Genomic DNA, 26,554 nt, shown 5'->3' with positions numbered 1-26,554 from the left:
GAACACTCCACCCAACAACAGCAGAATATGCATTCTTCCCAAACGCACATGGAACATTCTCCAAAATAGACTGACCATATGCTAGGTCATAAAACAAGCCTCAATAAATTTAAAAGAATTGAAATCATCCTAGGTATGTTCCCTAACTACAATGGGATGCTATTAGAAATCAATAATAATTTGAAAATTCACAAATATGTGGAAATTAAACAACAGACTCCTAAAAAACCAATAGGTCAAATAAATCACAAGGGAAACTAGAAAATACTTAGGTGCATGAAAACACAAACACAACATACCAAAATATATAGGCTGCAGCTAAACCAGTTCTTAGAGGAAAATTTATTGATGTAAGTGCCTATATTAAGGAATAGGAAAAATATGAAACTGATAACCACCTTAAGAAACTACCTGGGGCACCTGGGGTGGCTCAGTCTGTTACGCATCTGACTTTTGGTTTCAGCTCAGGTCATGACCTCACACAGTTCATGAGTTCGAGCCCCACATGAGGCTCCGTGCTGGTGGTGCAGAGCCTGCTTGGGGTTCTCTCTCTCTCTGCTCCTCCCCTGCTTGTGTGCTATCTCTCTCTCTCTCTCTCTCTCTCTCTCTCTCTCTCAAAATAAGTAAATAAACTGGAAGGAAGGAAGGAAGGAAGGAAGGAAGGAAGGAAGGAAGGAAGGAAGGAAGGAAAAGGGAGGAATTAGCCAAGGAAAAGGAAACTAAGCCCAAAGCAAGCAGAAGGCAAGAAATGAGAGAAAATAAGAAGGGAAGAAAAACATAAAGAAAACCAATTGAAAGATTTTTTTAAGATTAACAAAATTTACAAACCTTTAGCTACACTGACAAAAAAAAAAAAAGAGAAGACTCAAATTGCTAAAGTCCATAATGAAAGAGGATACTATTACCAACCTTAACAGAAAAGGAAGCTACATAAATAGCCAATAACACTTGAAAAGCAGCTCAGCATCATTAGGCATTAGGTAAATGCAAAAAAAGCCACAATGAGAAATACCACTTCACAACCACTGGGATGGCTATGATCAAAAAGACAGAGGAAGCATTAGCAAGGATGTGGAAAACTTGGAACCTTCATACATTATTGGTGGGAATACAGAATATAGAATGCTGTGGCCATTTTGGAAAACTAGTTGACACAAAGACTTGTATGTGAATGTTCACACAGCAGCATTATTCATAAAAAGACCACACATTGTATGATTGTATTTATATGAATCTCTAGAAGAGGCAAATCTATAGAGAAACTGATTAGTGATTACCCATAGCTGAAAGAGTAAAGGTTAGAAATAGGAGTAACTTCTAATGGGTATGGGATTTCTTTTTGGGTGATGAAAATGTTCTAAAATTTGTGGTTATAGTTCAACAACATTTTTAATATACTCAAAAACATTAACTACACATTTTAAGTTGGTGATGTTTATGGTATGTGAATTATATCTCAATAAACCTGCTTTCTTTGAAAAGTGAATCAGTAATGTTAATAATCGAGACATTTCATTTCACATTTTTATCCTTAAAGAATTAAGTTCTGGCACCTAAATTATTAACATTTTTATCATTTTAATGTTTGATAAGAGCAATGTTTACAAAGATGCTTTTTTTTTTTTTTTTTAATAAATGTAGCTGGACAACTCAGCCAGTCAGCACATTTAGCTCTCCAACTACCATACAATGTACTTGGTTTAGGTCGAAGTGCAAATTTTCTTGATCATCTTTATGTTGGCATTCCCCGTCCATCTGGAGAGAAGGTGAGTAAAAATTTATTTTGTTTACAATGAATCTGTGTTTTAACATTCACTATTTAGTATTTGAATTCAACAATTTGAATATTTGAATTCAAATAATTCAAACTTTTTTAATCTCTTTAAAGAGATGTAGAAAAATAGACATAATGACTTAAGAAAAAGAAATAGTGATCTATCTAAACTTGCCTTACATAGAACACGTCATAATTAGAAGATATAGTTTTCTAGCATCTCTCTCATAAACCTCATGACCCCCTATCCCTCTTTTCTCCTTTTTTTCTTTATCTTGATATCTAACATAATATGTATTTTATTTTGTTTGTCATACTCCACCTCCACTCGAATTTTAGCTTCAAGCAGCATTTGTACATAGCACTTTGAACAATGCCTGCTACACTGTTGAATAAGTATTTGTTGAATTATTAAATCTGTGAGACAGAAATATAATCCTTCAAAAGATAAAAAAAAAAAAATTGCCACCAGGGCACAGGAGCCCTATTTGGTGCTTATTATATATCAATTTAGCTTAATCCATACATAGGATTTCAGTTAATCAAGGAGCACTTAAGCTTTTTCCTTAATTATTTATAATAATAATTGGGGTTTTTTTGGTTTTTGGGTTTTTTTAATATGAAATTTATTGTCAAATTGGTTTCCATACAATAGCCAGTGCTCATCCCAACAGGTGCCCCCCCCAATGCCCATCACCCACTTTCCCCTCCCTTCCACCCCCCATCAACCCTCAGTTTATTCTACTTTTAAAAGTCTCTTATGGTTTGGCTCCCTACCTCTCTAACTTTTTTTTCCCCTTCCCCTCCCCCATGGGCTTCTGTTAAGTTTCTCAGGATCCACATAAGAGTGAAAATATATGGTATCTGCTTTCTCTGTATGACTTATTTCACTTAACATAACACTTTCCAGTTGCATCCACATTGTACAAAAGGCCATATTTCATTCTTTCTTATTGCCAAATAGTATTCCATTGCATATATAAACTAACATTTCTTTATCAATTAATCAGTTGATGGACATTTAGGCTCTTTCCGTAATTTGGCTATTGTTGAAAGTGCTGCTATAAACATTGGGGTACAAGTGCACCTATGCATCAGCACTCCTGTATCCCTTGGGTAAATTCCTAGCAGTGCTATTGCTGGGTCATAGGGTAGGTCTATTTTTAATTTTTTGAGGAACCTCCACACTCTTCCAGAGCAGCTGCACCAGTTTGCATTCCCACCAACACTGCAAGAGGGTTCCCATTTCTCCACATCCTCGCCAGCATCTATAGTCTCCTTATTTGTTCATTTTAGCCACTCTGACTGGCGTGAGGTGGTATCTGAGTGTGGTTTTGATTTGTATTTCCCTGATGAGAAGCGACATTGAGTATCTTTTCATGTGCCTGTTGGCCATCTGGATGTCTTCTTTAGAGAAGTGTCTATTCATTTCTTCTGCCCATTTCTTCACTGGATTATTTGTTTTTTGGGTGAGGAGTTTGGTGAGGTCTTTATAGATTTTGGATACTAGCCCTTTGTCCGATATGTCATTTGCAAATATCTTTTCCCATTCCGTTGGTTGCCTTTTAGTTTTGTTGATTGTTTACTTTGCGGTGCAGAAGCCTTTTATCTCATGAGGTCCCAATAGTTCATTTTTGCTTTTAATTCCCTTGCCTTTGGAGATGTGTCAAGTAAGAAATTGCTGCGGCTGAGGTCAGAGAGGTTTTTTTCCTGCTTTCTACTCTAGGGTTTTGATGGTTTCCTGTCTCACATTCAGGTCCTTCATCCATTTTGAGTTTATTTTTGTGTATGGTGTAAGAAAGTGGTCTAGTTTAATTCTACTGCATGTTGCTGTCCACTTCTCCCAGCACCATTTGTTAAAGAGACTGTCTTTTTTCCATTGGATATTCTTTCCTGCTTTGTCAAATATTACTTGGCCGTACTTTTGTGGGCCCAATTCTGGAGTCTCTATTCTATTCCATATGTCTATGTGTCTGTTTTTGTGCCAATACCATGCTGCCTTGATGATTACAGCTTTGTAGTAGGGCTAAAGTCTGGGATTGGGATGCCTCCCACCTTGGTCTTTTTCAATATTACTTTGGCTATTCAGGGTCTTTTGTGGTTCCATACAAATTTTAGGATTGCTTGTTCTAGCTTCGATAAGAATGCTGGTGCAATTTTGATTGGGATTGCATTGAATGTGTAGATTGCTTTGGGTAGTATTGACATTCAAACAATATTTATTCTTCTAATCCATGAGCATGGAATATTTTTCCATTTCATTGTATCTTCTTCGATTTCCTTCATAAGTTTTCTATAGTTTTCAGCATACAGATCTTTGTGATTCTTAGTTCAGTTGTAAATGGGATCGGTTTCTTTGTCTTTCTGTTGCTTCATTGTTAGTGTAAAGGAATGCAACTGATTTCTGTACATTAATTTTGTATCCTGCGACTTTGCTGAATTCATGTATCACTTCTAGCAGACTTTCGGTGGAGTCTGTTGGGTTTTCCATATATAGTATCATGTCATCTGCAAAAAGTGAAAGCTTGACTTCATCTTTGCCAATTTTGATGCCTTTGATTTCCTTTTGTTGTCTGATTGCTGATGCTAGCACTTCCAACACTATGTGAAACAACAGCGGTGAGAGTGGACATCCCTGTTGTGTTCCTGATCTCAGGGAGAAAGCTCTCAGTTTTTCCCCATTGAGGATGATTTAAGCTGTGGGCTTTCATAAATGGCTTTATGATGTTTAAGTATGTTCCTTCTATGCCGACTTTCTCGAGGGTTTTTATTAAGAAAGGATGCTGTATTTTGTCAAATGCTTTTTCTGCATCGATTGACAGGATCATATGGTTCTTATGTTTTCTTTTATTAATGTGATGTATCACATTGATTGATTTGCAAATGTTGAACCAGCCCTGCATCCCAGGAATGAATCCCACTTGATCATGGTGAATAATTCTTTTTATATGCTGTTGAATTCGATTTGCTAGTGTCTTATTGAGGATTTTTGCATCCATATTCATCAGGGATATTGGCCTGTAGTTCTCTTTTTTGCTGAGTCTTTGTCTGGTTTGGGAATCAAAGGAATGCTGGCTTCATGGAGTGAGTCTGGAAGTTTTCTTCCCTTTCCATTTTTTGGAACAGCTTGAGAAGGATAGGTATTATCTCTGCTTTAAATGTCTGTTAGAATTCCCCAGGGAAGCCATCTGGTCCTGGACTCTTCTTTGTTGGGAGAGTTTTGATAACTGATTCCATTTCTTGCTGGTTATGGGTCCATTCAAGTGTTCTATTTCTTCCTGTTTGAGTTTTGGAACTGTGTGGGTGCTTAGGAATTTCTCCATTTCTTCCAGGTTGTCCAGTTTGTTGGCATATAGTTTTTCATAGTATTCCCTAATAATTGCTTGTATTTCTGAGGGATTGGTTGTAATAATTCCATTTTCATTCGTGATTTTATCAATTTGGGTCGTCTCCCTTTTTGAGAAGCCTGCCTAGAGGTTTATCAATTTTATTTTTTCAAAAAGCCAACTCTTGCTTTCATTGATCTGCTCTACAGTTTTTTTAGATTCTATATTGTTTAATTCTGCTCTGATCTTTATTATTTCTCTTCTTCTGCTGGGTTTGGGTGTCTTTGCTGTTCTGCTTCTATTTCCTTTAGGTGTGCTGTTAGATTTTCTATTTGGGATTTTTCTTGTTTCTTGAGATAGGCCTGGATTGCAATGTATTTTCCTCTCAGGACTGCCTTCGCTGCATCCCAAAGCATTTGGATTGTTGTATTTTCATTTTCGTTTGTTTCCATATATTTTTTAATTTCTTCTCTAATTGCCTGGTTGACCCATTCATTCTTTAGTAGGGTGTTCTTTAACCTCCATGCTTTTGGAGGTTTTCCAGACTTTTTCCTGTGGTTGATTTCAAATTTCATAGCATCGTGGTCTGAAAGTGTGCATGGTATGATCTCAATTCTTGTATACTTATGAAGGGCTGTTTTGTGACCCCGTATGTGATCTATCTTGGAGAATGTTCCGTGTGCACTCAAGAAGAAAGTATATTTTGTTGCTTTGGGATGCAGAGTTCTAAATATATCTGTCAAGTCCATCTGATCCAATGTATCATTCAGGGCTATTGTTTCTTTATTGATCCTGTGTCTAGATGATCTATCCATTGCTGTAAGTGGGGTATTAAAGTCCCCTGCAATTACCACATTCTTATCAATAAGGTTGCTCATGTTTGTGATTGTTTTACACATTTGGGGCCTCCTTATTCGGAACATAGATTTACAATTGTTAGCTCTTCCTGATGGATAGACCCTGTGATTATTATATAATGCCCTTCTTCATCTCTTTTTACTTTTAATTTAAAGTCTAGTTTGTCTGATATAAGTATGGCTACTCCAGCTTTCTTTTGACTTCCAGTAGCATGATAGATAGTTCTCCATCCCCTCACTTTCAATCTGAAGGTGTCCTCAGGTCTAAAATGAATCTCTTATCGACAGCAAATAAATGGGTCTTGTTTTTTTTTGTCCATTCTGACACCCTATATCTTTTGGTTGGAGCATTCAGTCCATTTACATTCAGTGTTATTATAGAAAGATATGGGTTTAGAGTCATTGTGATGTCTGTAGGTTTCATGCTTGTAGTGATGTCTCTGGTCCTTTGTGGTCCTTGCAACATTTCACTCACAGAATCCCCCTTAGGATCTCTTTTGGGGCTGGTTTAGTGGTGATGAATTCCTTCAGTTTTTGTTTGTTTGGGGAAATCTTTATCTGTCCTTCTATTCTGAATGACAGGCTTGCTGGATAAAGGATTCTTGGCTGCTTTCTTTCTTTTTTTTTTTTTTTTTCTGTTCGTCATATTGAAGATTTCCTGCCATTCCTTTCTGGCCTGCCAAGTTTCAGTAGATTGGTCTGCTACTACTATTATGTGTCTACCTTTGTAAGTTAGAGCCTATTTATCCCTAGCTGCTTTCAGAATTTTCTCTTTATCCTTGTATTTTGCCAGTTTCAGTCTGATATGTCGTGCAGATGATCAATTCAAGTTACGTCTGAAGGGGGTTTTCTGTGCCTCTTTGATTTCAATGCCTTTTTCCTTCCCCAGATCAGAGAAGGTCTCAGCTATGATTTGTTCAAGTACACCTTCAGCCCCTTTTTCTCTTTCCTCCTTCTGGAATTCCCATGATATGGATATTGTTCCGTTTCATTGCATCACTTAGTTCTCTAATTCTCCCCTCATACTCCTGGATTTTTTTATCTCTCTTTTTCTCAGCTTCCTCTTTTTCCATAATTTTATCTTCTAATTCACCTATTCTCTCCTCTGCCTCTTCAATCCGTGCTATGGCCGCCTCCATTTATTTTTCACCTCATTTATAGCATTTTTTAATTCATCTCTGTAGCAATAGATTCTCTGATGGCCTCTATGCTTTCTTCAAGCCCAGTGATTAATTTTATGACCATTATTATAAATTCTTATTCCATTATATTGTTTAAATCAGTTTTGATTAATTCATTAGCTGTCGCTACTTCCTGGACCTTCTTTTGAGGAGAGTTCTTCCGTTTTGTTATTTTGGGTAGTCCCTGTGGTAACTCCAAACTATAGGCCACTTCTTGTGCTATCAGGAGTAACTTGTGTGGTGGGCGAGGCCGCAGTCAGACCCGATGTCTGTCCCCAGCTCACCGCTGGGGCCACAGTCATACTGGTGTGTACCTTACCTTCCCTTCTCCCAAGGGCAGGACTCACTGTGGAGTGGTGTGGCCCCTGTCTGGGCTACTTGCACACTGCCAGGCTTGTGCTGCTGCTTCAATGGGATATGGCCAAGGGCGTATTAGCCGGGGTGGATCTTCAAGGTGCACAGGGGCGGGAGGGGCAGGCTTAGCTAGGTTTGCCATGGGTGGTCCCCTGTGGGAGAAACCCTGCAGCATGGGGAGGGAGGTAGGCCCGTCAGAGGCGTGGATCCACAGAAGAACAGCGTTGGGCATTTGCACAGTGCAAGCAAGTTTGGTGAGGGGAACTGGTTCCCTTTGGAATTTCAGCTGGGAGATGGGAGAGGGAAATGGCACTTCCCAGTGCCTTTGTCTCCCGCCAAGCTGAGCTCTGTGTTCTGGGGCTCAACAACTCTCCCTTCCAGTGTCCTCCTGCCCTCCCCGCTCTCTGAGAGCAGAGCTGTTGACTTTTGACATTCCAGATGGTAAGTCCCACTGGCTGTCAGAACTCATAGGGTCCGGCCCCTCTGCTTTTGCAAGCCAGACTTCGGGGGCTCTGCCTTGCCAGGTGGGCTGCCCCTCCACCGCCCCAGCTCCCTCCTACCAGTCCGTGTAGCACGCACTGCCTCTCTGCCCTTCCTACCCTCTTCCATGGGCCTCTTGTCTACGCTTGGCTCTGGAGAGTCTGTTCGACTAGTCTTCTGGCAGTTTTCTGGGTTATTTAGGCAGATGTGGGTGGAATCGAAGCGATCAGCAGGACGAGGTGAGCCCAGTGTCCTCCTATGCCGCCATCTTCGATTTAATCTAATAATTGTTTTTAAAGTATACTAGATGTTAAATGTTCTTAACATTCTTTTTCCAGTCTGTACGAAAACAAGAGTGGACTGCAATCATTCCAAATTCCCAGCTAATTGTCATTCCATATCCTCACAATGTTCCTCGAAGGTAATGCCCTTGCTTGAACTGATTTTGGTAAAAATACTGTCAATTCAGAATCATAGAAACAGTTACATCTTTTAAAAACTCTGTCTCTATTCCTGCTGTGTTCCCATGAGTGCCATCATTTAATTTGCTTACAGCAAACCTTAAATGACTAAACATTCCTACACAAAAGGTCCCTGACTTTTTTTATGGAAAACAAATTAAACCCTATTAGAAAAACAGCAGGTTAACTAATTAGGGATTTATATATATTCTGATTAAATAAACTGATCTTCAGTTCACTAGCTATAAATTCTAAGATTTCAGAGTGCTGAATTTTTCAATAAGCATTGATCTTTTTAATAAATGCTTAGAGAAGTGGTATATATCCCACAGTGGTTAGGCACACGTTTTGGAGTCAAACAGACCTAAGCTAGAAACTAAGACCCGCTGCTGATGGTCAATTTCTGCATTTGTGAAGTGGGAAGTAGAACACCTACCTTAAAAAGATGAAGATGAAATATGTTTAAGACAGTGCCCAGCATAGAGTAAATTTTCAGTGAAAGGTAGATGTTTTTTATCTTTAGCAGAATATATTCCTCCTGTAAAAATAGCATAAATCTAACTCCTTATCTTTGTTCATTTTTCTTTAAAATACTAGATTCATTCCATCATTTTTAAAAAGTAGGTAATGAAAGTATTCACTAACACTTGTTTCATTGGAAAGAATACAAGTTGTCCTTAAAGTTAGTCTGATATCAGTTTTGGAAAATAACCAAAGAGGAAGGGTGTAATTTATCTATGAATATGTAACCAGCAGGGTGCTGTTTTGTTACATTTCTTCTCAAAATCCAGGCTGTATTGTTCTTTATTAAATTTTTCAATGGAATATATTGAATGGTTTGCTAGAACCAGCTCATGCCATCTCATGAGCTGATGGTATGCATCTTTTTCCCACTCTGTTCAGTGAGGTAACATTAAAATCAGCTATGATGGGAGTATTTACAACATGAAAATTGGCAACTGCCAATAGGTCTTTTTTCCCCACCCCAGAGAGCCACTTTACCAGCTCACTACAGGATATATTTTATGGTAGATTTAAGGGCTTTAGAAGCAAACTACTTAAGAAAACAACTTTATCACAACATTAGGCATGAAATAAGATAACATCAGTAGAGGGGCACCTGGCTAGCTCCGCCAGTGGACCACATGACTGGATTTTGGGGTTGTGGGTCAAGCCCCATGTTGGGTGTAGAGATTACTTAAAAATAAAATCTTTTTAAAAAGAGAGAACATCTCTAGAAACAGTTATAGCCTGAGTTCAGATATTTTTTAATGAGTCTATATTATGTGTTTGTTACTTTTTTATACATGAAATTTATAACAAAACTAAAAAATCTGCACAATGCATAGGAAGCTATATAAATTATGGTACTTCTATATGGTGTAATATCGTGACACAGAACAATCTCTTAAAATAGAGTGGTAAGCAAAAGACAATAAAAGGCAAATGCATTTAGAATATGTACAATAAGCAACCATTTGTGATTTGAAGAAGATATTTGTGCATATATGTCTATGTATGTATAGAATATCTCTGGAAGGATATGCAGGAAATTGGTAAGAATTGATTGCTTCTGAATAAGAAACTAAACATTGGCCTTTTGTCCATATTTTTTCTTACCAAGATTTTTTTCTTACGTCTTTTCATTTTTTTGTTGTTTATTTTAAAAGAACTGCCAAAAAAATCTCATGAAAGAACTTTTTTTTTTTTTTAAGTATGAAGTAAGGTACTGAGAATAACTAACCTCAACTAACAGTATTCATTTTCTTAGTTTTCTTACTTTTGAATTTTGGAAAATTCTGTTACAGTTTTCTTTTATAATCTCAACATTTTTCATGTTTCTCTTGCTCTTTCTGAAGAAATGTTCTTTTCAAATTTATGTACATAATAAAAACGTTAATTGATTTTAGTTTGAGGTGTATTTTGAGATTTATTGACTAGAGGCTAACTTACAGATCAATAAATTTTAATTATCCCAAAATAAGTCAATTACTACTTGCTATTCATTGGAATGATCTTACTTTTATTAAACTTTTAAAATAAAAATAAGCTAAATATATTTTTTAAAAATCCATGTATATGCTTCCTATAAGAGACTCCCCTCAGATGTAAAGTCACACATACTGAAAGTCAAAGGAAGGAAAAAAGATGTTTCATGCAAATGGAAAGAAAAAGAAGCTGGATAGCTATATATATATATATACACACACACACACACACACATATATACATATATGTATATATATACATATATATATACATATACGTATATGTATATGTGTACATATATATGTATATATATACATATATATGATATATCATATATATATATATATATCAGACAAAATATTTTAAAACAAAGACTTTAATAAAAGACAAAGAAGGGCATTACATAATAACACAAGAGTCAAAAAAACCCAGAGGATATAATAATTGTAAATATTTACGCACCCAGCATAGGAGCACCTAAATATATAAAGCAACCATTAACAGACCTAAAGGGAGAAATTGACAGTAATATAATAATAGTAGGTGACTTTAAAATGAAAATATATCCATCATCTATTTTCAGGGAGAATAAAATTCTTTGTATATAACCACCTGCAGTGTTGGTGATATAGACCTTAAGCTTTTCAAGGTTTGCAAGTGCCATATTACGTAGACTGTTTTAGAGAAAGAGCTAGTTCTATTTATGCTAAAGTCTGTATATTGTCATTAACACTGAGGGACTAAAAGTGATTTTGTAAGAAGTCTCAATGTCATGGTGGTAATGTAAACCCTCCAACATGGCACAGAAATGGTAGAAGTGTTTTTACACAAGCCATCTATCTATACCCACTTAGTTATATGGCTGTTTTAGTTGGCCATAGTACATATATGAACAAGGATCAGAAAATAAGGTGACATGATATCAAAATTATATAGTCTTGAAGTTCAAGGTTGCAAATTCAGCAAGTAAATCAAGACATAAAAACAATCTCTAAGATTGTCCTAAGTACCCTTAATAAGTTCACTTAAGAATAATTCTCACAGGATCAAAGAAAAATAATGAAGCATCTCATCAAAAATTCTATTCTGTTTCAGTTCTCTGAGTGAAATCTGAACTCTGCAGGATCATTAATATTCTTAGCCCTATCTAAATTTAAGTGCTGTTGTTTTATTTATAGTGAATGGATAGTTGGGAGAATGAATTAATTGATGAATCAACTGTTTCATTAGTTAATAGCTATTTGCTTTTGGGTCTCAGTAGAATTTTGTGATTTTTTCATTTAAATGTGTAATTTTAATGATTCTGTTTTATCTACAGCTGGAGTGCCAAGCTGTACCTTACACCAAGTAACATCGTCCTACTTACTGCTATAGCTCTCATCGGTGTCTGTGTTTTCATCTTGGCAATAATTGGCATTTTACATTGGCAGGAAAAGGTTTGTTCATTTAAATGAAACATTAACTTTTGTTAACTTAGAATAGTAATACATTGCTCTCTAAAAACATTATGTTTTAAACTTTTTTCAAATAACTAAGATTTTCTGATTTTTCACATTCTGTCCATAATGTCATCTTACTGATAATTTCTTTCATCCTCTCAACTTACAAATGTCTCTTAACAATTCATACAAATCACAGAAAATTATTTTAAAACTTCAGTGCTGTATAATAGTAATAAAATGATCACCCAAAAATTACCAGAAATATAGAAAAACTTAATTAGAAACAATTTCATAAAGTCCTGAAAAATAATTTTTTTAACAAGCCTATGTTTATGATCTACTTAGAGCCATGAACCCTTTTTTCCAGGAATAACAGCTATCTCTATATAAAGAATTGAAACACAGACAAGTTAAATGATTTTCTCAAGGTTTGGATGGGAAGTAACAACTAAAGTGATAAACATCTTTTCTATTTGTAAAGTATTCTTTGCACTAAACATATTTCTATTCTTTAGTATAACTCCTAAATAATTAAAAACAACAGTCCAAAAACATAGTTTTTCTTTATACAGTGTTTGTGAGGAGGAAAGAAGAGGCTATCACATAAATTTACTAGCAGTTGAGATATAAATTGAAAAACCAATTTCTATGAAAATGTGAATATGAATTAAATACATGTGTTAATAGGAATATATATTAAAGTATATAACTAGCAGGTTCCAACAATGTTCCCCAAAAAAGTCTTCTTTGTGTCATACAACTGTTTTCTTTTCTTTTTTTTTTTTTTTTTTTGTAACTACTCTCTTTGGATTGTCATGCCCATTATAATTATTTTTTATTAACTAAATTTACCATGTGTTTTAGCTGTTTTAACTTATGAAAAAGAGAAAAATTTAACTGTTCTGATAAATTTTCATAGGTTTGTCTCTCCCCAAAAATTACTCCTTTCCATCAAAAATGATAACAGAAACTTACATATTCAGTTAATTTTAAGATTGCAACTTAAGAAGTAAAATAAAGGGTGATCCTACATACTTTTTTTCCAGAAGTATCAGAACACAGTCTGAAGTATTAAATAGCTCTAGACCTATAAAGGAAAGGAAATTAATTTCATTAATTCCTCAGATCATCTGATTACAGGATAAACATTGTGGACTTATAATAATGATTCAGTGACTGAAAATTGAAGTTTTAAATACAGATGTGGATTTAACCATATATGCTCCACTCTGGTACTGTGGTTCTTCTACCTTTCTGACCACTTCTCTTTCACCTATGCTGGGTGCTCCCTTCTACCATTTCCTAACCATAGTGTCTGCCTTAGGGTGTCTTCTTTGTACAGTTTTCCTGCCAATTTTATCCAAAGGCATAACTTCACACTATTACTTGAAATACCCCTAACACTCATCTCTCCCTAAAGGTCTCTTCCCTCATTTCTAGCTGTCTCCATGACATCTCTACCTAGATCACTTACAAGCACCATAAAACCAGTATTGTAGGGGCACCTGGGTGGCTCAGTTGGTTAAGCCCTTTGACTCTGGATTTCAACTCAGGTCATGATCTCACAGTTTGTGGGATCAAGCCCCAGTGGAGGGCTCTGCGCTGGATGTGGAGACTGCTTAGGATTCTCTCTCCCTCTCTCTCTCTGGCCCTTCTCCGCTTGTACACTTTCTCTGTCTCAAAAGGAATAAACTTAAAAAACAAACAATATTGTAAAGCTTTGTCTTCTTTCCTACTTAACTATAAAATTTGATCAGTTGCCCCACTGATTCTGATTCCATAGCAATCCCTGCAGCTGACCCCACATCTGCATTCTTACTCCCAGGGGCTTTAGGTTCAGCTCCTTGTTAGGTCCTGCCTGGTCTCCCAGAGTTCATTCTTTCCCTTTCCACTTCATTGATTGCACTGCTGCCATATTATTCATCATCAAGTTTAGCCTTAATCATGTCACTCCTCTGTTCAAAAAGCTCTTGCCTAAAATCTGTAAACTCCTTAGTCTATCATTCTTAGAACTTCCATAGGACTCCACCATATACCTTTCCAACCTTATTTGTTACCAGTTGCTTTCAAGTATTCCATGCTTCTGCCCCACTTGGCATGATTATACCTATTTCATGCCCAGTTTGGAATGAATGCCCCTCCCCCTCATTTCCATGACTACTATCTTTTCAAAGCTTTCCCTTTCCTCACTCCAACCTAGAAGTAATCTCTCTCCCAGAATATTAGTGACATTTTTCACTTTTTTTTCCTGAAATACAGTTAATTCAATCTGGTTTGCTTTTTTCTTTCTAGGCTTTAAGTTCCTTGAGAACAAGATACAAAACTGAGGATTTTTCTAATCCCTCAAAATACCAAGCACAGTACTTTGCTGGGAGTGGAAGGTCAATGAATATATGCTAAATCAATAGGTTAATGCAAAAATAATTAACGTACTTTGCTTAGATTTGCTTATAGTGTTAAGAATGGGAAAAATAGTTGGGGTGCCTGGGTGGTTCAGTTGGTTAGGCTTCCAACTCTTGGCTTTGGCTCAGGTCATGATCTCACAGTTGATGAGTTCAAGCCCCACATCAGGCTCTGCACTGATAGTGTAGAGCCTGTTTGGGATTCCCTCTCTTTCTCTTTCTCTCCCCCTACCCCGCTGGCACTGTCTCTGTCTCTCTCAAAATAAATAAACTTTATTAAAAAATAAAATAAGAAAGAATGGGAAAAATAGTTAATTCCATCCTTGTAGAATTAAATGTTTACTACTACTTTCAAATAAATAATAAATGATAACCAACTCAGTATTTAAGGAAAAGGAACATTTCTTGTTGGGTTTTTTTGTTTTTTTTTTTTTAGTTTTTGTTTGTTTTGTTTTGTTTTCTTGAGTTTATTATCCCTTTAAAAGAAAATCTATCTTCCCCCTGGACAGTACTTTGTTTTTTTAATTGTATTTTTTACTTATTAAAATTTACATCCAAATTAGTTAACATATAGTGCAACAATCAGGAGTAGATTCCTTAGTGCTCCTTACCCATTTAGCCCATTCTAGTTGGTTTTTCAATTCAGTTAGTGGGTTCTTAATTATAAAATAGCTACTGTAAACTACAAAAATTTCATAACATTATTACATAATAAAATCACATCGTTTACCTACTACTAGCTTAGAGGTTTAAGATTTTTTTAATTAACATTTCAGAAATGGCTTTTATTGACATTTTCCTATCATTTATAACCTAGTCTAAAATTCTTTTTCAGAAAGCAGATGATAGAGAAAAACGACAAGAAGCCCATCGGTTTCATTTTGATGCTATGTGACTTGCCTTTAATATTATGTGATGGAACAGCTATTCACTTGATTAATTGAAATACTAAATTTGGCTGATAGAAGAAAATAGGGGATTTTGAATATTATTTATAAATGATGTATCCTTTGGTAATTATTGAAAAGTATTCAAATAAATATGGTCTGAATGTGTCACAAGGTCTTTTTTTAAAGCACTTTGTATACAAAGATTTGGGTTATTTAAATGTGCTGTATGTTTTTGTTCCTTTGTGGAATGTGTTGCATGTACTCAGGTGTTTATGTATTTATAATCTTATTAGAATAATGATGATGGAAAAAGACATGTATAAATAAAAATAAATGAGCAGGGATTTTTGTGTTCCACTTGAATTGGTCTTGCTTTTTCTTCTAACTGCAAATTATACTTTTGTGAATGTATCACAGATAAAGTTATTTCACCTTCGCCACAGTGGGCCAGGAATCACTCACTGAGGGCACACAGGGTAGTGATTGGGTACTCTGGCTTTGGAATTGCAGTCCAACAGACTTGCCTTAAATTTCCAGTTCCACCAGTCACAAGGTGATTGAATTTGGCTAATTGCTTAATCTGTGAGCCTCAGTTTTCTTGTTTACAAATGGGGCTAAGAATACTACTTACTTGAGTTTGTCAACATCAAATGGGATGATGAATGTGAAGTGCTTAGCTTGGTGCCTAGCACAGAGTTAGTGCTCAATTAAGTGGTAGTTGTCATTGTTACTATTTTTAGATTTGCTTTTTACAGACTTCTACAACTAATTATCAAAATATATAGACTCAATAGAATTTTATTTTCAGGCATGAAGAAATCATATTCTTTGGAAAGCCTAAATTCTTAGGGTGGTTGACATCTTATATAACAATTTATTACTTGCTCATATTAACTACAAATGATAGTACCCTCCAAGAATTAACGTGCACTAAAAATTTTCTTTTGAACACTGATCCTAATCATGTGATAATGAAGAGTATTTGATTTCTTGAAAGGAAACTGCTGTAGATAGCATCTGAGAATGCAAATCTTCAACCACATTTTTATTCTCAAAAGCATTCTCTAATTTACACTCACACTTCAATGCAAATTTTTGTGAACTTCACCTCACCAAAAAGTTACCCTAAGATTTAAACCTAAGACTGGGAAAAGTTTATATGTCAGTGCTAATGATTGTCTAATGTGCAAATGGACATATGATGCCTATAAAACACAAAAACTTACCCCCCAAAATTTAATTTTTTTCTTTGTGTTATTTTTTTCTTCACAATTCACTGGGAATGGCATGTGTATAAGTGGTTTACTTTGTGTATCTATGCATGTTAATATGTCTCCTTAATAAATACTGTGTATTGAAACAAAGTATTTTGGTGAATTTGTAAATATTTTGTAACTAATTATAAAGTCTAAATCACCTTCTGGACCATGAGACAGAGGAAAATTGATTCACCCATTGCCTCCTTGTGAGTTCATGCAAGATAAGAATCCCCTGACTACAGTACTTAGTTAAATTCACTAAATAGTTATCAACGGCATTACTGTGCCAGGCACTATTCCACGCTGTCCCTAAAGACTGTTAGGCTGAGTATCTATAAATTGATACAGCATGAGGTTTAAAACTCACTTGGGAGTCAGGATATATGGAGGAGTAGTGTTATAAGCAAACCAAATGTTAAAAAGAAAAAAAGAAGAGAAAGGAATACTTCACAATTCCTTTAATAAGGTCAATATTTCCCTAACACTAAAACCAAGTACATTACAAGAAAATAAAACTACAGGCCAATATAGATGCAAAACTCAACAGAACATTAGTTAATTGTATCCAGAAATATGTAGACAGATAACATGTAATAATCAAGTGGGTTTCCTCCAGAATGCAAAACTAATTTCACTATTTGAGGTAAAAAAAAAAAGCAGTATAACTCACCATACTAATAAATCAGAAAAACCATCTTTTATCCTCTCAATAGACACAGAAGGAAAATTTAACAAATCTAACATTCCTGATTAAAAAAAAAAAAAAAATCTAGGCAAACTATGAATAGAACTTCCTTCACCTTAAGGGGCATTTTTTTTTTTTTTTTTATCTGCAGCTAATGATGTTTTTTAAACCTGAGCTAATCTGCTCACATACTTAATGGTGAGAGACCAAATGCTTTCTCCCAATGACTAGGAACAAGGCAAGGATGTCCTCTCCCACTGATAGCTTTCCACATAGTCCTGGAAATCTTAATAATCCAAGAAAATGAAACAAAAGGCATACAGATTGAAAAGGAAGAAATAAAACTGTCCCTATTAGATGACATGAGTGCCTAGAAAATTCCCAGGAATCTACACACCCACACAACCTCCTAGAACTAAGTGAATTCAGCAAATTCGTGGTCAACACAATCATTTTTTTTAAGTTTATTTATCTTTGAGAGAGAGAGAGAGAGATGGAGTGTAAGTGGAGGGAGGGCAGAGAGAGAGAGGGAGACAATCTGAAGCAGCCTCCAGGCTCTGAGCTGTCAGCACAGAGCCCAATGCGGGGCTTGAACCCATGAACCATGAGATCATGACCTGAGCTGAAGTCAGATGCTTAAATGACTGAGCCCCCTAGGTGCCCCAACACAATCATTTCTATATAAACACAATGAAACTCTTATGTGGAACTATTAACAAAGCATGCATGGGATCTGTATGCAGAAAACTATAAAATGCTGATGAAAGAAATCAAGGAAGACTTGAATGTAAAGACTGTGTTTATGGGTTGGAAGATTCGATCAAGCAAAGATGTAACACTCCCCAAAGTGATCTATAGATTTAATCCTTATCAAAATCCCAGCAGTTGTTGTTGTTTTTGTAGAAATAGACAAGATTATTGTAAAATTTACATAAAAGAGTAAAGGAACTAAAGTAGCTTAAAATAATTTTGAAAAAGAAGGCAAAGTTGGAGGAATCAAACTATCTGATTTTAAGACTTACAATAAGTCTTAGAATAAATTTATAGAAATCAAGATAGTGTGGTATTGACAAATAAATAGAAGAGCAATGGAACAAAGTAGAGGGTCCAGAAAGAAACCCACACAAATATAGCCATTTGATCTTTGACAAAAGTGTAAAAGTGATTAGGTGGAAGACAGTCTTTTCAACAGATAGTGCTTGAATAATTGGTCAGATATATGCAAAGAGAAAAAAGGGACCTTGACCTAAACTTTCATACCTTATATGATAAATAACAAAAATACCTAATATGATAATATGATCATAAACTTCAGTGTAAAGCATAAAACTATAAGACTGTTAGAAGAAAACATAGAAGAATATCTTCATGAACTGGGGTTAGGCAAAGTGTTGTTAAAAATGACACCAAAAGTATGATCCATAAAAGAAAATATTGACAAATTTGACTTCATCTAAATTAAAAACATTTTCTTTGCCAAACACTTTCAAGAGTATGAATAGACAAGCTGCATATGGGAAGAAAATATTTACAAATCATATATCCGAAAATGGGCTTGTATCCAGAATGTATAGTAAACTCTCAAAAGTCAACAATAAATTAAAATATATACAATTTAAAACTGGGCAAGACACATTACTAAAAAAGATATGCAAATGGCAACTAATCAGATGAAAAGATTTCCCACATTAGCTGTTAGGTAAAAGAATATTAAGAATCATGAAAAGATACCATTACACACCTATTATAACAGCTAAAACAAAAAATACTGACAATTCCAAGTGCTGACATGGATGAGGAACAACTGGAGCAAACTGGAATTCTCACATATTCCTGGTAGGAATATAAAAGAATAAAGCGACTCTGGAGAACACTTTGGTAGTTTCTAAAATCAAACACATTTTTATATATGCATTGAATATATAATTTATATCAGATACAAAATAGATTTTAAAACAGGTAACATTTATAAGAGCATCAAATAAAGCCAATTATACAGGAATCAATAACACAAGTTGCATCACATCTCAGTGGGGTTTATAAAACTTTCTTGAGGAAAATTAAAGAAATCTTCAATAAATGTACATCTATACCATATTTGTGGACAGGATGACAAAGTATTGTCAAGATGTCAAATCATCTCCAACTCCACTCAATATCCCAACAGATTTTTGTTGTTGTTGCTGCTAAACTTGATAAGCTGTTTATAAAATGCATATGGAGTGCTCGCTTCGGCAGCACATATACTAAAATGCATATGGAAATACAAAGGGCCAAGAATAGCCAAGACTATCTCGAAAAAGAACAAGAACTTACTCTATCAGATACCAAAACTTAATATAAAGTTATAATGATTAATACAGTGTAGTATTAGCAAAGAGACCGGTGGATTCAAGACCTAAATGTGAAATGCAAGTTTATAAGCTTTTAGTATTTTTAACATACATAAATAAGTTCATGATCCTGGGGTAGGGATGGGTTTCTTATTCAAGTCACTCATAATACTATAAATTAAAATTTTATATGTATAGAGCATATTAAAATTAATATCTTCCATTCACCACAGACACTATTAAAAGGGGAAGAAAAGCCATAAAATTAAAGAAAATATTTCAACACATGTAAGTGATTAGTATCCAAAATAAAGAAATTCTACAAAATGACTTTAAAAGCCCAGTAAAAAAATAAATAAAAAAATAAAAGCCCAGTAAAAAAATTGGGCAAAAGTTTTGAACAGGTCATTCACCAAAAAAAGAAATCCAAGTAGCCAATAAACATATAAAAAGGTGTTCAAATTAAGGGAATGCAAATTAAGCAAACAAAACATCAGAAACAGGAACAAATTGGTGGCTGCCACAGAAGAGGGAGTGAGGGGATGGGCAAAATAGGTAAAGGGGATTAAGAGGTACAAACTTCCAGTTCCACAATAACTGTTATGGGATGAAATGTACATCAGAGAGAGTACAGTCCATAAGATTATAATAATGGTCACAGATGGTATCTACATTTATCATGGTGAACATTTTGTAACGTATACAATGATCAAATCACTATGTTGTACATCTTAAACTAATACTGTATGTCAGCTATACCTCAATTTAAAAAAAGGAGAGGGGCAACTGAGTGGCTCCATCAGTTAGGCGTCCGACTTTGGCTCAGGTCATGATCTCGCGGTTGTGAGTTCGAGCCCCGCATCCGGCTCTGTGCTGACCGCTTGGAGCCTGGAGCCTGCTTCAGATTCTGTGTCTCCCTCTCTCTCTGCCCCTCCCCCACTCACACTCTGTTCCTCTCTCTCTCTCTCTCTCTCTCTCTCTCGCAAAAATAAAACGTTTAAAAAAATTTTAAAAAGGAGAAAAATAGTTATGTTACATGAGAAAAAAAAAAGGAAGGAAATGATGAAGAATAGTAATAAACTCTGGGGAAATGAGAAGATTATAATCAGGCACAAGCACTTGGGGAGCTTCAGGGTATAAGTGAAGCTTTATTTCTTGATCTAGGTGGTGTTTACATGGCACTTAGCTTTATAATTAACAAACATACATATTTGTTTCAGACAGTTCTCTGAATAAGTATTATATTTCACAATTTTTTTTCCTTTTCAAATTTTTATTTAAATTCTAGTTAGTTAACATACATTGCAATATTGGTTTCAGGAGTAGAATTCAGTGATTGATCACTCACATACAATACCCAGTGCTCATCACAAGTGCCCTCCTTAGTATCCATCACCCATCTAGCCCATCTCCCACCTACCTCTCTTTGTCAATCCTGTTTGTTCTTTTTTAATGTTTATTTTGGAGAGAGAGAGGGAAAGCATGAGCAGGGGAGGGGCAGAAAGAGGGGGGACAGAGGATCTGAAGCGGGCTCCATGCTGATAGCAGTGAGCCCAACATGGGGCTCAAACTCATGAACAAACCCCCAGATCATTACCTGAGCTGAAGTAGGATGCTCAACCGACTGAGCTACCCAGGTGCCCCTGTTCTCTGTCTTTAAGAGACAGAGAACTGTCTTTCTCTCTCTTCTTTCGCCCACACCCCCTTTCCCATATGTTCATCTGTTTTGTTTCTTAAATTCCACATATGAGTGAAATCATAGGGTATTCGTCTTTCTCTGACTGCCTTATTTCACTTAGCATAACACACTCTAGCTCCATCCACGTTGTTGCAAATGGCAAGATTTCATTCTTTTTAATGGCTGAGTAATATTAACTGCATATATACTATATATATATATATATATATATATATATATATATATATATATATATATACTACATCTTCTTTATGCATTCATCAGTCAATGGACATTTAGGCTGTTTCCATAGTTCGCTATTGTTGATAATGCTGCTATAAACATCAGGGTTCATGTACCCCTTTGAATCTGTATTTTTGTATCCTTTGGGTAAATATCTAATAGTGCAGTTGCTGGATTGTAGGGTGGTTCTATTTTTAACTTCTTGAGAAACCTCCATACTGTCTTCCAAGTAGCTGCACCAGTGTGCATTCCCACTACCAGTGCAAGAGTGTTCCCCTTTCTCCCCATCCTCGCCATCATCTGTTGTTTCTTGTGTTAATTTTAACCATTTTGACAGGTGTGAGTTGGTATCTCATCGTGGTTTTGATTTGTATTTTCCTGATGATGAGCAATGTTGAGCATCTTTCCATGTGTCTATTAGCCATTTGGATGTCTTCTTTGGAAAAATGTCCATTCATGTCTTCTGCCCATTTATTAACTGGATTATTTGGTTTTGGGGTGTTGAGTTTAGGTTCTTTATAAATTTTGGATACTAACCCTTTATCAGATATGTCATTTTATTTCACAACTTTGAAGATACTCTTACAAAAGTTTCCCAAAGATCCTTTTGTAGATCACATATCTATAAATATAAGTTTCATTATAAATCTTATGTATTTTATAGCATAAAAAATAGTTTTGAGATTTTTGTTAATAAAAAAATAATTTAGATACTTCCTTACAAGAATTGAAGAACACCAATATATAGTTGAATATATACACATTCTAATCACACTAGCATTAATAGCATAGGATATAAAGCAGCACAAATATTATTCAGTCCTTAAGCTGAACATATAGGAAAGTTCTATTATCTATCAAACATTACCAAATAACTATATAAAGAATTTTACAGTTTAATTATGGTTTCATGTTGTACAAATAATCCAGCATTCATTTCAGCTTGTTATAAACAGGTTTAAGCATAAGGTAAATAGATACTCCAAAATGGGATTTTGGCTTTTAAGAAAATGATACCATATATGTTAGCAATGTTATTCTAAGGACTATCATTAGGACCTTTTTTAGTTTTTCACAATCAAATGAAAGTAAATGGTTGATCAGAAATTCTCCTGATAAAGTTGAAATACTTTTGTACTGGTGGTAGGCAGTATTTCTTAAAAACTTCCTTGCTTCGGAATTACAAAAGTAGAAATTTGGAAACAAGTGTAGTGTAGGTGACAGTGTTACTGAAAGAACTGGTTTTGACTCCCTGGAAGCAGCTCTTCCTCAAGATCGGTAACAAAGGAATAATTTTGGTTCATGAAGGTATAAGTATATGGACTGAATTGTGCCTAATATGAGTATATGGACTGAATTGTGTCCCCCAAATCCATATGTTGAAGCTTAAACCCTCAGTGTGATACAGATGGAGAAGGGCTTTTGAGAATGTAATTAAAGTTATATGAGGTCATAAGGGTGGGACCTTAATGCAGTCTGAGGTGTCTTTATAACTGGAAGAAACATTTACAGTGCACAGAGAAAGGGCCATGTGAAGCCACAGCGAGAAGTCTGCAGTCTGCAGGCCAGGAAGAGAAGACTTACCAGAAACCAACCCTATGTGCACATTTATCTTGGACTTCCAGCCTCCAGAACTGTGAGAAAATATATTTCTATTGTTTAAGCTACCCAGTATGTGGTATTTTGTTATGGCAGCCCAAGCAGACTAATACAATGGGTTAAAATTTTTTTTAAGTTCCTCTTTTCTGTCCCTACAGTTGTATAATTACAATGAAATCTTCATCTATATGATATTGTTTTTCACTAAATTTCACCATCATTGTTGCCATATCCACATGCTATATGAAAAGCAGTGTAAGACCCCCTATGCTACTTTAGTATGAAAAAATGTTTCTGTACATCACCTTGGTTATGTGTAAATTCCTGTCTTCCTGAATCATATCTCTGTATTAGTCTGCTCAGGCTTCCCTAACAAAATGCCATACACTGAGTGGCTTTAGCAGCATTTATTTTCTCCTGGTTCTGGAGGCAGAAGTCCCATTTCAAGGCTCTAGCCATTTGGGTTTCTGGTGAGAACTCTTCCTGGCTGGTAGACTGCCACCTTGTCACTTTGTCCTCACAGGTCATTTCCTCTGTGTTGGAGTGTAAAGGAGAAGGGATCACTCCCTGGTGTCTCTTCTTTAAGGATACTAATCTGATCAGATAGAGCCCCCTCCTCATTTAACCTTAGAGGTCCCATCTCCAAATATAGTCATACTGGGGAGTAGGACTTCAACATATGAATTCTAAGGGAAACAAACATTCAGTCCATAAAAATCTCTAAACAGAACCACCAACCTTCCTAGGCTATCATTTAATAAGATGTTAGAGCTCCCAAACTCTAGTGAAAAAGAGAGACAACAAAAAGCTGTTCAGGGTGTGCCTGGGTGGCTCAATCAGTTAAGGGTCCAAATTTGGTTCAGGTCATGATCTCACCATTCATGAATTCAAGCCCCGCATCAGGCTCTGTGCTGACAGCAGGGCCTGGAGCCTGCTTCAGATTCTGTGTCTCCCCGCCCCTGCTCGCTCTCGCTCTCCCTCTCTCTCTCTTTTTTAAACAAAAAAAAAAAAGCTATTCAGTATACACTGAGATAAAATGATGTATTTTTTATGACTCATTTTCCTAGTAAGTCAGTGCTACATACTATTCAAGTGCAACAGGGAACCTGGTCGGAGAAAAGCCAACTTAAACCATAGGAATGAGTGGTGCCTGGGTGGCTCAGGTGGTTAAACATCTGACTTCAGCTCAGGTCACGATCTCACGGGTTCGTGAGTTCCATGCACTGGCAGCGTGGAGCCTGCTTTGGATCCTTTGTCTCCCTTCCTCTCTGCCCCTCCCCTGCTCACACACTCTCTCTCTCAAAAACAAGTAAACATTTTTTTAAAAATAATATATAAACTAGGAATGATTCTGTGAGGAGTTGGAGAAGTTATATCTACGCCTTGGAAGATCGGGCAGGATGCAATGAAGGCAGAGTCCCCAGTCACCTGGGAATTGGCAGGTAACCTAGAAACAGACTTGAGTGCTACTGGGTGGTCTTCTGAGGGAAACTAATTCAAATACAGAAGTCTCCAACTGAGACATATGCAAAGTGCTTTCCTTTTGATTAACACATGGCCACACAGTAGTCCCAACCATGATTGTGCTTTATCACATTCCTTGAAAAATGTACTACAATTATACTAGTACAGCCAAAAGATAGGTGTCTTAAAGGGAGCCAAAAATGAACATCCCCAATCTATAGCCAATATCCTAGAGGAAAAAACTTTTTTAGGTTTCATCAAAATGATACTACCAGTAAGAGCTACTAGGCCAAATGTGAGTACTGTGTATACACTTTTTAAATCACTACAGTTGCTCTAATACCCTCCCCGCTTTTACTATATCCTCAGTGAACTGCCAGATTAATCTTTCCAGAACTATATTACTCCACTATTAAAAACTATGCCTCTGGCCCCTGAATCAAGCACAAACCCCTCTGCCTAGCATTCAAGCAAGAATTTCATATTCTATCTTTACTACCAGACACAGCACTTGCCCCAAATGCAATGCTAACACTTGCTCCTTGCCTGACTTGAAAGCTCTTCTGCCTTCTCTCCTCTCCACTTGCCATCCACACACAGCCTTTCCATTCTTTGTGTGTCATCTCCTTCATGAAGTATTCTCTGATGACATCACACACACTGATTCTTCCTTCAGTCAACAACTATGCATTAAGAAACCTATTCTGTTCCAGAAGTTGAGAGGACTCCTTCCTCCTAATTCTTTTTGTCCACATTTGTCTGTGACTTAAATTTAATACTTACTACTGTCCTAGTCTTCCAATATGTCACTTTATACTTGTGGGAAAGGATCTTGAATGTTTTATTTACTAGTTGGTTCACAAGTGATTTGTGATTTGTAGGTGATTTGTCTTGGGAACCCAAACATACACATCTTTTATACCTCCCATAGCACATGGCAAAAGACCAAATATCTTGCTATTAATTTCTGTTAAATATGTTTTTACTTGCAAACCTTGTGAATACTTACTTTTGTGCCTTTCTTGGAGGGACAGAAGGAAAAAGAGCTTGGCATCCTGGAAGAGTTTTTTTCGGTTGCCTAACATTGTCCTTAATTATAATTTGTTAGACAAGTATTTGTGGAGTTCCTACTGGAGGTCACATACAGGCACAAATATTCTATTATGGTAAGTAGAGTCTTAATCACAGCCTTAAGTCCCCAGCACCTATTATGGTTTTCTGCATAGTTAACTCAGTAAGCATGTGTTGAGCGTCTCTATGAATGTAGCCTCCTGCCCTCAAGCAGTTCATATTTTAGTGGTGTAGGGGTAAATGGGAAATAGGTGATGAACAAAAAAACAAGTAGAAGAGCTAGGTAATTTCAGAGCATAACAATTACTATGGAGAAAATAAAACAAGATATATTAATACAGTTTGCTAATTTGGATTTTTTTAGCAGCAGAGTAGAGCAACCCCATCAACATGGCTTAGTGGACAATGCCGCAGCTTTTCCAGGTTCACAACCCTTTCTCCCTTGCTGTGTGGCTCTGGACAAATTACTTAACCTTTCTGGCCTCGTTATTCCCACTCTCTAACAGTACCTACCGCATGAGTTGGGTGTAAGGATTAAAAAGAGTTGATATGCATAGTGTTTGGCATTCTGCCTGGCAACCTGGGAAGTGCTCAGGAAATGCTAATAATCCCCAAGGCCGTCAGGTTAACTTACCTGACGCTAAGGGAAGGAGAGAGCCTCAAGCGCCCCCTGCCTCTGAGCCCCGCCCAGATCCACGCCCCCTGCCCAAAGCAGATAGTCCAGCAGCAAACTGGGGCAGAGTTTTGACCTTGAGCTGAGTCCTAAGAGGCCGAGGGGTCGGCTCCCCTTTCTGAGAGGGCGCGCGGAGATGGCCAGGTGGGGAAGGGCTGCGGGGCTCCCCGTTCCCTCCCTGGGGCCAGAGGCCTCGAGGGCTCGGACCTGCTTACCCCGGACGCCCTGCGGCGGCGGGGAATCGGCCGGGCTCTCCCTCAGCACCGGCCTCTCTGGGTCAGCGGTTCGCAGCCGAAGGGGTCGAGACGGCGGCGCCCCGCACCCCCTCGCCCCGCCCCCAGCTCAACGGTCGCCGGCGCGCAGCCCTCCCAGGGCGCGAGGCCGCGGGCGGGC

General features: G+C 36.6%; 1 protein-coding gene and 1 long non-coding RNA gene across 2 annotated transcripts in view; one reads left to right on the top strand and one right to left on the bottom strand.

The window, feature by feature from the left end:
• The window catches only part of ITFG1 (integrin alpha FG-GAP repeat containing 1), a 342,298-nt gene extending 326,976 nt beyond the window's left edge, over window positions 1-15,322 (top strand). Inside the window, exons 15-18 of the mRNA XM_042920514.1 lie at window positions 1,642-1,766; window positions 8,311-8,393; window positions 11,741-11,858; window positions 15,102-15,322. Coding sequence (XP_042776448.1) covers window positions 1,642-1,766; window positions 8,311-8,393; window positions 11,741-11,858; window positions 15,102-15,161 — 386 coding nt within the window. The 3' untranslated portion in view covers window positions 15,162-15,322. The remainder of the gene's footprint in view (window positions 1-1,641; window positions 1,767-8,310; window positions 8,394-11,740; window positions 11,859-15,101) is intronic.
• Window positions 1,673-26,477, bottom strand: LOC122209000. Its single transcript, XR_006197396.1, has 4 exons — window positions 26,377-26,477; window positions 12,900-12,951; window positions 8,870-8,971; window positions 1,673-1,755 (listed from the first exon to the last, which is right to left on the bottom strand). It is a non-coding gene; the product is annotated as an uncharacterized LOC122209000 (long non-coding RNA).
• Between the last annotated feature and the right edge of the window lie 77 nt (window positions 26,478-26,554).

Source organism: Panthera leo, chromosome E2 (assembly GCF_018350215.1).
Source record: "Panthera leo isolate Ple1 chromosome E2, P.leo_Ple1_pat1.1, whole genome shotgun sequence".
Taxonomy (NCBI): domain Eukaryota; kingdom Metazoa; phylum Chordata; class Mammalia; order Carnivora; family Felidae; genus Panthera; species Panthera leo.
This window is presented reverse-complemented; position numbering and strand designations above follow the sequence as displayed.